Below are 11,577 nucleotides of genomic sequence, written 5' to 3'. Positions count from 1 at the left end.
GGGCTACATGTGCACAGAAACCAGAGCGTCCCGGGTTTACTGGCATCATACTGATTATTAATGGGAAGAGGAAGGAAGTGTGATTAGTTTAACAGCTTGACTTCTGTCTTCTACTTACTGAACTGATCACTGAAAAACATTACCGTTAAAAGACAGCACCTTTCTCTATGGTAAGTCGAGGTTCATGTTTTAATGTAGTTATTTGATCGATTTTTTTACAGTAAAATGCAATAACTCAATTTTTTACTGATGTAATTTTCTTTGAAGTAGCAGAGAAAGATGAGAGGAGCAGCCATGAGTGTAACTGCAGCAGCAGTGAGTGGATTTGTTGGACTGCTTCTCACTGTGTCAGGTACTGAATACCTAAATTTTACAACAAAGGCTAAGCGAGTTACATTTACTTTAAAAGTTTACAAATATGATGTTTAAAATTATTGTGTTCATTAAAGAGGGATATTATTGTGCCAATGAACTGGTCTCCACAGATAAAGATTTTCACATATTCAGCATCTCTCATTAGCTTTATAAATACATAGACATGTAGACATAGGACTGTTTGATATAACTTTCTGTGGGTCTGATAGTAGTTTATCTGAAGGATTCAGTGATGAGTGTCTGTACTAAAAAAGGGAACCAAACCTCATAAATTAATTTTCATAACTTTCCATTCTGTATTTAGCTACTTGTAAATGAGCCGTTAGAGACCTACGAATACAGCAACAGGAGCATGAAGCACTTCTGTTTTATGTAAAACTCATCATCAGACTCATTAGAGAGAAGAGAAGTAAAAGATGAACATCTGGGACTCACAAAAACAGCGTTTAGGTTACAAAGTCCTATTTATCTCCTCCTACAGGCTTGCAGTCTCTTTGTTCACTATAGCTTAATACATGAAGAAATCCCAACTCATGAACATAAAGTGTGACAGTGTGATGAAAAAGAGAGAGCTCTACTTTCATAGTAACACATCTTTTTTGGTTTCCATGTTTTCTTAGAATAAAGAAACCTTATACAAGTGTTTCCATTATTAATGTCACTGTGATTGTGTCTGTAGTGTCTGATGTGCTCTGTGTTACAGCGGTACTGGGTCAGACTGGTTGGTCAGTGACTTACACTTCCACTCACATTTGCGCATTAAAAGGATCAACAGTGGACATAGGCTGCAGCTACAGTTACCTAAACAATAGGAACCGTGGAATCATGGTTCAGGAAAGATTTTGGTTTATTAGAAATGAGTATTATGGGCCAGTGGATTTGAGAACAGACCCAGACTACACAGGGCGGGTTGAGCACCAGTTTCATGAGAAGGACTGCACTCTGAGGATCACAGACCTGAGAGAGAGTGACTCAGCTGAGTACAAGTTCAGATTCATGACAAACCAGTATGGTGGAAGTTATACTGGCTCACCTGGAGTCACTTTGACTGTCACAGGTAAGATTTTCATTGAAAATAAATATTGTGTTTGTCTTTCAGTCACTTGCTTTTAGCCATGTTGCTTACATTCAACCTGCTCTGAAGGTTTGTTTTTCCGTGTTCATTCACTTTGATGGTTTAGTTAAAATGAAGACGATTTGTTCTTTCCTTCCATATTCAGACCTGCAGGTGAAGAGAAGAAAATCATCAGCCCACACAGAGCTGCAGTGTCACAGCAGCTGTGATGTAATTGATCCTCCATCATATGTTTGGTACAAAAATGGACAGAAAATAGAGGAAGAAACATCTCTGCGAGTCTCTGTTGGAGGTGATGACAGCAGCTATTCCTGTGCTGTTAAAGGACATGAGGGTTACCGCTCTGCTGCAGTGTGTGAGTTTACTCCACAGTGTCACTATGAAATGTCATGTAACATGTGAAATAAAATCTTCAATATTAGGGGAAAAAAAATCACAATTTAAAGATTTTCATCTCCTCCAGATGATCCAAAGCTTCCCTCTGTGTCAGTGAGTCCCTCTGCTGAGATAGTGGAGGGCAGTTCAGTCACTCTGACCTGTAGCAGTGATGCTAACCCAGCAGCTAGTTACACCTGGTACAAGGAGGATGGTCAAACACCTCTGAGTAAGGAGTCGTGGCTCTCCTTCAGCTCCATCCAGCCCTCTGACTCTGGACAGTATTACTGTACTGCTGAGAATGACCTGGGGAAGAGGACATCTGAATCCATCTTTATTGATGTGAAATGTGAGTGAATCTGCTTCAGTAATAGGTTTTCTTAAATGCATTCACTACCTTTCAAATGTCCTTAGTCCTTTTGTTTCTTCTATATTTCTCATTCACTCACACTGTGCCTAATAATCTGGCACTGTTTAATCTGTAGGAGGGATCTTATCAACAAATGTCTGTGTTGTTCTAACTTTTCCTGACAGACAACAAAACATTCACCAAGAACACAAAAAAGAAACCATTATTTCTACTTACTACTTACTACTTGTTTTGAAATCTGTCATCAGTGATCTACACATAACACAGGAACAACAACTATAACTATATCACTGGGTGTGAATAACAGAAAAAATAGAATTTAACTGCAATAGATTCATTCTTTAAAAAAAAAAAAACAAGACTCCATATTCTAAAATGGTGCTGCACTCAGGTATGCACCACAAGTCATAAAAAAATATATTTTCTTTTATAGAAACGGAAATATAGAGAGAGACTGTTAAAATGATATGGATTTTTGGCTGGAGAGTAGAATTTAAATTTGAAGGAGTCTTCACACAGTACTACATATCCCTACAACTCACATCGGTAAACACACACACACACACACTGATATTTGGTTATCTTGTTAATTTTAATAAATCTTGATATCTCCTCCAGATGCTCCAAAGCCTCCCTCTGTGTCAGTGCGTCCCTCTGGTGAAATCAAGGAGGGCACTGCAGTGACTCTGACCTGTAGCAGTGAAGCTAACCCAGCAGCTACGTATGTCTGGTACAAGATAAATGGAAGAACACCTCTCAGTAAAGAACGGCAGCTCTTCTTCAGCTCCATCCAGCCCTCTGACTCTGGACAGTATTACTGTATAGCTGCTAATACAGTGGGAAGTAGGACATCTGAATATGTTTCTATTAATGTGAAATGTGAGTGGTAATAATTTCATATATTTCACCCATCACACTTCTGTCTTTCATAGTGAGATGTTTTTTTTCTGTCCTTTTAAATATTTTTTAACATGAAGATTAATTTGAGATTGAAATACTAGACTTTCCGATGTTACATTATGCCAATATTTTATCATTTTCCCAAAATACTAAATGATTGTATAAATATATTTTCTTTTCCAGATGCTCCAAAGTTTGTGTCAGTGATGGTGAACCCTTCTAATGAATTCAGGGAGGGCGGATCAGTGACTCTGATCTGTAGCAGTGATGCTAATCCAGCAGCTCAATACTCCTGGTACAAGAAGAATGGTCAAAAACCTCTCAGTAATGAACAGCAGCTCTCCTTCAGCTCCATCCAGCCCTCTGACTCTGGAGAGTATTACTGTAGAGCTCAGAACAAAGTGGGGAGGAAGAAATCTGAATATACCTCCATTGATGTCAAATGTAGGTGAACAAGTTTACCGTTTTACTCGATCACTTGCTTGTTTCCGATGCTATCCAATATAGATTTTGGGCCCCATCTCAAGATTTCCAGAATCTTTTGATGATATCATGTACTGCAGATGATCATGTATTGAAAGTCTTCACAATTTTACATTGAGGAACATTTTTCTGAAGTTGTTCCACAATTTACAGATAAGATTTTTTGTACCCAACCAAGCTAATTTTTTTTTTTTACCATTATTCTTTTCTTAAAATGATACTTTTTCCTCAGACATTTGATCTTTTCTCTATGCTCTATTTTGAAACATAACATAAGATTATGAGATTATCAAATCAGTGTCCCCACTGACACTTTAGGTAATAGGGTTATGTAAATATAGTGTAAACATTAAATCGATTGGCTGATGAAGTCATGATGTGGCTGAGAACACATCTCTGCTAGCACCATCCAGATCTCCTCACTGAGAAGCTCCTGTAGCATTAGATTCATTGAGTTGTTTGATTTGATCAATAATTCAACCTTTGAAGGAACTAATAACATGCTTTTGTCTCCCTGTGTTTCCTGCAGATGCTCCAAAGCCTCCCTCTGTGTCAGTGAGTCTGTCTGGTGAAATCACAGAGGGCACTGCAGTGACTCTGACCTGTAGCAGTGATGCTAACCCAGCAGCTACGTATGTCTGGTACAAGAAGAACAGCCAACCACTCAGCAAAAACCCACAGCTCATCTTCAGCTCCATCCAGTCCTCTGACTCTGGACAGTATTACTGTAGAGCTGTGAACAAGCTGGGGTCAAAACTTAAATCCATCACTATTGATGTGAAATGTGAGTGAAACTATGTATAGGCTATAGTAAGTGAAAATATGTATAATATCATCTTTCTTCTCCTCTGTCTATTTCATGATTACAGTCTGCAGTGACATTTATCACAGGTCAGACAGAGGAGAGCACGGCAGTGATTCTGCTGGTGATTTAATAATAATAACTCTTAAAGGAAATTCAAGGCTGCATGAGGTTTTAAAAACATGCATATTGCTCAACTTCTCTTCATTACTGAGAAAGTTTACATTTTAAACTGATGATACTGTAAGAACGTTTTATGCCAAGCTTGAAAAGTGGTTAAAAATGTATGGATAGATGATCTAGCCCTGCGAGAGGTTTAAAAGCTGTTCAGGGTGTATTGACGAGTGTGAGAAAATAGATGATAGTGACAATGACTTAGATGAGAATAACAACATCCAAGCATTGGCAGAAAAACACAAAGTTCCAGAAAAATTCTCAATGAAATGAACCTTTTGAGACTGGACAGAGTGTCACACCTTCATATTCTGCTGGTGTGAATGTTAATAACAGCAAACATGCTCATTTTACTGAAAGAACAGACAGTTGTGGAGTTAACAATAATAAACTGTCATTTGATCAGCTTATATTGTGTCTGAGGATGTTGAACTCCAGAACTCGACACTTACAGACTTGTTTGATGTGGTCAAAAATTCAAACATTGAGGTTTTTGATTTGGTCAAGTTTTCAGCCTTTGAAGGAAATAATACCATGTATTTATTTCCCTTTGTTTTCTCCTCCAGATGCTCCAAAGCTTCCCTCTGTGTCACTGAGTCCGTCTGGTGAAATCAAGGAGAACATTTCAGTGACTCTGACCTGTAGCAGTGATGCTAACCCAGCAGCTGGTTACACCTGGTACAAGGCAAACAATCGAACACCTCTCAGTACAGATTCACAGCTCTCCTTCAACTCCGTCCAGTCCGCCGACTCTGGAGAGTATTACTGTACAGCTGAGAACAGGCTGGGAGCATCAACACCTAAAAAACTTTCCGTTGATGTGAAATGTGAGTAAAACTGGTTGTTTCTTTAAGCTGATTACTCAGCGTTTGTTAACATTAACAGTCAGCTGCTACAGATCAATGAGCAGCTGCACTGGATGATGTAAAGGATGTATCATTTAGTAGCTCAGACTATGCTGTTAAACTGTGCTATATAAAAGTTCAAATACACAGTTACAAATGTTTTTTCCTCCAGATGCTCCAAAACTTCCCTCTGTGTCAGTGAGTCCCTCTGCTGATATAGTGGAGGGCAGTTCAGTCACTCTGACCTGTAGCAGTGATGCTAACCCAGCAGCTAAATACACCTGGTACAAGGAGGATGAAGACTCACCAAAAGCATCAGGACAGAACTTCACCATCACTGACATCACACCTGAACACAGTGGGAGTTATTCCTGTGTGGCCCAGAACAACAGAGGACATCATTACTCCACCTTACAGCTGACTGTTGCATCAAGTAAGTGAAACCAGAAATGTTGATTAAACACTGAAAGTTATAACTCACCATCTGGACCTGGTGTGCCTTCCATTCAAAGGGCACTGCTCTTGTTAAATTATTTCTGTTTGGGGGAAACTATACTGTTCTCTGTTTGTGTACGTGAGTCATAAGCGACACATGTAGTTGTCTCATGCAGCTTTCTATTTTTAATCAGACTGGGGATTTTTGGTTTGCTTAAGTTTAAGTAATTAAGTGAGATTAAGTTTTATAAAGCCATTGACTTACAGTGGTGATGTCTAAAATTGGGGTCACACCCTTAACTCTAAATGATTTGACCACTTTTCTTTGTTAGGAGCATGGAAACCAACAGTTATATCAGGAGTCTCTGCTATTCTCCTGGCTCTCCTACTCGTCTCTGTCATCCTATGGATCATGTGAGCAGATGCTAAGTGTCATTTATTGTGTAGTTGAGTTTGTAATATCAGTGCACTTAGCACTTTGAACTAACCATTAAAAATGAATTATCCTGACCAGAAAAAAGAGATCCCCCAAGCAACAACAGCCTGAGCCTGGAGAGAGACCGGACACTATTGAACAGGTGAGAGGAGAGAGGAGGTGAACTATGTTGGTACAAAAGAAACAAAAACACATTCTAGCATTAAAGTGCAGCACTCTGTAGGTTCCAACAAAAAAAAGACAAAAAAAAAAGTTCTCTCTACTCTTCTTTGTAGTCAAAGTTAAAGCACTGATTTTAATCTTTTATGAATTGTACATTTCTTATGTCTACAGCTGCAATCTGCAGATGGCGAAGTCGTCTATACTGCTCTCCGCTTTGTCAAACACAAGGCAAATACGGTCCAAGCCAACATCAGACCAGCCCAGGCCAAAAAACACAAGGAAGAAGACGAGAGGGTCGTCTACTCCGCTGTCACTTTCAGAAGTGCTAGTACTTCCCCTAGGTCAGTGGCTTCTCGTGTGTTTACAGAAATAAAACAACTTAATTCAGTCTGTTTTGAGCTTTTTGTGATATCTGTTCAGCAGAATCCAGACCACAACTCCAGAAGATGCAGAGGATCCAGCTGCTCTGTACAGCACAGTCAACAGACTTCCCAGACATGGAAAACCATCTCTCTAGCAGACTTTTTATCCACGGTAATGTTTTAAAATCTTTATGAAGTCCTAAGTATGCATCCAGCACTCCTGAATACAGTTACATCAAAGACAATTTCAAATTTGACTGACCTTTTTGAGTTCTCTCTCCAACTTCTTCACACAGATGTCATAACTAACCTGTATGAAATTGAGCAGCATTGTGTTTAAGGTCATTTCTATCATTTTATGGGCACTTTTCCATTGTCACAAGAATCGCTACTCTTCCTGAGTTATTGGTCAGATATTAATGAAACATATACATGTTACAGTAACTTATTAATAGTGATGACTCTTGATCCAGATGTGCTAATGACATAATTAATAATATTTTCTTGTTTCTTTTGTTTCCCTGTGCTCTGGATTATTTTGGTTTTTACTGTAATTATTCAACACCAAAAATGATTGTAATTTTTTTTCTTTTACCCGTATGTAAAATACTTTCTGTGATGTATTAATACATCACTAACTTCACAATTATTAGCAATAAGGAGCCACTTAATCAAAAATATACTTATAGGTCCCTCTAAATGTATTTCCTAACATTATTTTTGTTTTGTTTTTGGCAGCAAAGAATAAAGCCTCTGTCCCTGCCTCACCCCTCCTTATTTCATGATTTGGTTTGTAAGATTCTAAGATATATTGCAATTCTCTGTACATGGGCCTCCAATTCTGTCTCCTCCAGCGTTTGCAATTAGTTCAAAAATGCCTCAACACACCTCTTAACTGGCACCAGAAGGCATGATCACATCACCCCAGTTGTAGCCAATCTACACTGGCTCCCTGTTAAATACCGTATCGTTTTTAAAATCTTTCTGTATACTTTTAAATTTTTAAATAACCTGGTGCCCAGTTACCTAACAGACCTTCTTGGCGTGTATAACCCCAAGAGAGCACTCAGATCCTCTAACCAACTGCTCTTAGTGCAACAAAGGCCCTGACGAAAGACCAGAGGGGACCAAGCTTTTGCAATTGCAGCACCCAAACTCTGGAACAATCTTCCTATCGATGTTCGCATGTCAGATTCCATTCAATCGTTTAAATCACACTTAAAAACTCACCTTTTGAAGCAAATTAGACTTCCACCTGGGCCCTATTTCAGGAAGCCGGTTTAGTGCAAACTCTGAGTAAGTATACCCTGAGTTAACGAAAACTCTGGGTTTTCGGTTTCACAAAGCGAGTTTAGATTAATTCTGAGTGAGTTACTATGACGACACACTCCGTGAAGCTAACCTGCCCCCTAGCAGGTTTACTTCAACTAACCCTGACCTTCTCCGCCTCTTTGTCAGAAACCTGACTGTAGGAAGTGTCAGACATGGCGTGTCCCTTCCTTGAAGAGCCAGTAGATGTTGAAGCCCAAATTCTCTGCAGAGCTCTCCGCCGGGAGAGAGTGATTAGAGCGCGTTCGGACATTTTATCATTTCCTGATGATTTTCTGTGTGAACGTTACCGTTTTTCAGCACAATCTATAATTCATTTGAATAACATCCTCAGGCCTAATATTGCTCATGTGACACATCGCGGACATCCTCTCAGTTCTGTACATATTATTTGTATTGCACTTCGGTTTTTTGCAAACGGGAGCTTTCTGTATAATATTGGTGACGCTGAGCACGTTTCCAAGGTCTGTCGGGCAGTCAGGAATGTTACAGTTGCACTGAAACGTCTCCTGTACTCGTTTGTGGTGTTCCCCGGTCATAGACCCACAAGATTTATCAAAGAGGGATGCCACAAAATTGCAGGTATCAGGATGAACAAAACTTAATTCATGATGTGGTGATATTTGAACTACTACTTAAATTTTACATTTATTTTCAGGGTTCCCAGGCGTGATTGGCTGTATAGATGGCACTCACATTCCAATCATTGCTCCTTCAGTAAATGAAGGAGACTATGTGAACAGGAAGTCTTTCCACAGCATTAATGTACAGGTACATAGTTGCCTGTAGCATTTCAAACTAACAAATTATTTCATTATAGTAATGGATGCTAATTTGTGTTCTCTGCACTGTGAAGATCATATGTGATGCTGCCAACATTATCACAAATGTGGAAGCCAACTGCTCAGCCTCTGTGAGTGGTGGTGGTGGAGGACCCCCACCTGTTTTTCGGGCCTCTGCTTTTTTTCTGTTGGCTATAACGGGTCACATTTGAGCATACAGAGTAAGCAAATATGTACTTGTAATGTGCTCAGATAATTTCAATAAGTGCTTACAGAGGGGAAATTAATGTAGCCTCTAACTGCAATTAATTTACATCGGACAAACAGACCAAGCACTATGGCTCATAATACAATTACACCTTACCTGTTTGGACTATATTTTTATATTTCATTTTTACTTGCTGCCAGGAACGTTTGGGGCCTGTTGGGTTGCACCTGCGCTCACATCACATCACAAAATCAAATGTATAAAATAAAAAATAAAATAAAATAAAATAACGTGTTAAATGGGTGGAAATCCCTAGATCAATGTTTAAATTAACACTCACGCATTGACTCTGTCGGCTATGTTTTGCCATGCATGCTCCCTTTGTTTTGCAGCTGAGGCTGTGTTACTTTTTTTCCGCGGAATTTGCATGTTATCGGCATATGCTGCCATCAGAATTTCGGCCTCAAGCGCTGTAAAATGCATTGACCGCGCCTTCTTTCCCTCCGTCTCCATGGTGACTCGCTTAATCTGTGCTCCACTAATCAGGGCTTTATGTATCCTCGTGCGCGCGCTTAACTTGGGGTTAAAGCAACTCCGCGTTGACTGAACTACTTGTTATCAGCCTTTCTGAAACCGAATATTCCGAGTTGGACAGTTCGGGGTTACTCAACCCTGAGTATCGTTTTTCACTCTGAGTTTTCTAAACCGGCTTCCTGAAATAGGGCCCTGGTCTGCAGTTGTGCTATGTAACTGTAACTATAACTGTTTTTAATTGTTTTTAACTGTTTTTGTTGCCTTTGTTGTAATCTGCTTTGCTACCTTGTGTGAAGCACTTTGTCCTTTTTAAATGTGCTATACAAATTAAATATTGATTGACTGATTATTGATTGATGTCTCTGTTAAAGGTGAAATCTGGGTTTAAAAAACTGACAGACAGTTGGAAATTAAACTCTGAAATCCATATAAAAGAAACTTCTTGAGTTTCCCAGTATTAGTTATATTACTTCATTTCAGACTGAAAAATAATGTGTTTGTGTTGCTTTAGCCAACATGCATCAGCTATATCCAAAAGTCTACAGAAAAGCCTGCCTCTCTCCGTTTACCTTTGAGCTGCTGTGTACAGATTTGAGCCTTTGTCAAACACTCTGAGTTTATTAATGAATTCTTAGAAAAACAGAGTCAGGTTAGAATTTAATACTGCTTCACCTCACCTTAAAATGCTTCACTGCAGCAGTTTGATCATGAAGGCAATTTTTGAGCTGTCAAAAGAATATATCTGGCTCTCATGCTGAAACACTAGAGAGCAGCAAAATTCAGTTTCTTGAAGTGGAATGGCAGAAAGGATCATAATTTGTTAGACTCCTCTCAGGAACCATGTTTGAAATCATGCTTCAGATTTTCTTTTTTTTATAAAGCTTACATCAGTATCAGGTGAACAATCCCATAGCTACCCAGCTATGGGTTGAGTGGGGTCTTCGTCAGGTAATGCTGCTTTGTTAGTCGAGTAGTTATTTTCAACTACACCCATTTTCAGGTTTCATCACTCATTTAATTTAGTGGATTTTAATTATGGCTTTCCTGAAACACCCAAGGAATACGTGTGTTCTTCCAGACTAAAGAATTATTTACTTATTACCAAATCTCTAAACTACTATGGATCAACTCACTGAAATAAAAAAATATAAAAAACAATTTAAAAAACACCATAAAATCCTCAAAAAGCTCAGTCTGTCATAGAAAATGGAATCTGGCCTGAAAACTTTCACATCTTCTCTTGAAATATAATAATAAGATGTCTATGGCATTTCTGTATTATAAATATGTGAACAGTCTACAGTAGTAGTATAGTATACAGTCCACATTTATACCATCCCCCAACTCCCACAAAGGGAGTGGAGCAGTTGTTTTTTGGGGATCCCTTTAGTATAATGGGTTCTCTGTGGTGGAGCCCATATATGTTGCCCACAGGATTACCTTTTGTGGGCCCATAAAGACAAAATCGGTATGGATCCTACATGGGCCCCACTGTCAGTCTATGCAATATAAAGTACTTTGAAAATGCCTTTCCTTGTGATAAATAAAAGTTGTAAAACTGAGAATTTCTCTTTCTCTCTAAAAGTGGCCTTGGTGAGCTGTGGTTTGGCATTAGAACACCACAAATTATTCCCTCAAGACTTTATAGGAAATATTAAGAGTGCTGTATATGGATTGGAAAACCACAGCAGTCCCAGATGTACTGACTTCATTCCCAATAATAACTCGAAGAGGAAGGAAGTGTGCTTGGTCTAATAGCTACAGTTCTGCCTTCTGCTTACTGAACTGATCATATGAGAACATTGTCATTAGAAGACAACATCTTTCTCTATGGTAAGAAGACTTTGTTTACATTCTTATTTTATTGCACAGTGAAATGCACTAACTCAATTCTTTACTGATGTAATTTTCTTTGAAATCACACAGAGAG

General features: G+C 38.9%; 1 protein-coding gene across 1 annotated transcript; it reads left to right on the top strand.

Annotated features, from left to right (window-relative positions):
- Positions 1 to 279: 279 nt before the first annotated feature.
- Positions 280 to 6,949, top strand: LOC147327130 (cell adhesion molecule CEACAM5-like). The gene is made up of 13 exons (XM_086297365.1): positions 280 to 352; positions 1,079 to 1,432; positions 1,596 to 1,805; positions 1,914 to 2,174; positions 2,814 to 3,074; positions 3,279 to 3,539; positions 4,108 to 4,362; positions 5,121 to 5,381; positions 5,572 to 5,832; positions 6,167 to 6,248; positions 6,349 to 6,412; positions 6,604 to 6,773; positions 6,856 to 6,949. The coding sequence occupies exons 1-13, from the start codon at positions 280 to 282 to the stop codon at positions 6,947 to 6,949; spliced, it is 2,607 nt and encodes an 868-aa protein (XP_086153491.1).
- The last annotated feature ends 4,628 nt before the right edge of the window (positions 6,950 to 11,577 follow it).

Source organism: Aulonocara sp. 'chitande type north' Nkhata Bay, linkage group LG6, assembly GCF_057382095.1.
Source record: "Aulonocara sp. 'chitande type north' Nkhata Bay isolate Kocher_YH1m ecotype deep benthic linkage group LG6, A_spYH_male_GT1.1, whole genome shotgun sequence".
Classification (NCBI taxonomy): Eukaryota; Metazoa; Chordata; class Actinopteri; order Cichliformes; family Cichlidae; genus Aulonocara; species Aulonocara sp. 'chitande type north' Nkhata Bay.
Note: the sequence above shows the minus strand (reverse complement) of the source record. Positions and strands in the feature narration are given on the sequence as shown.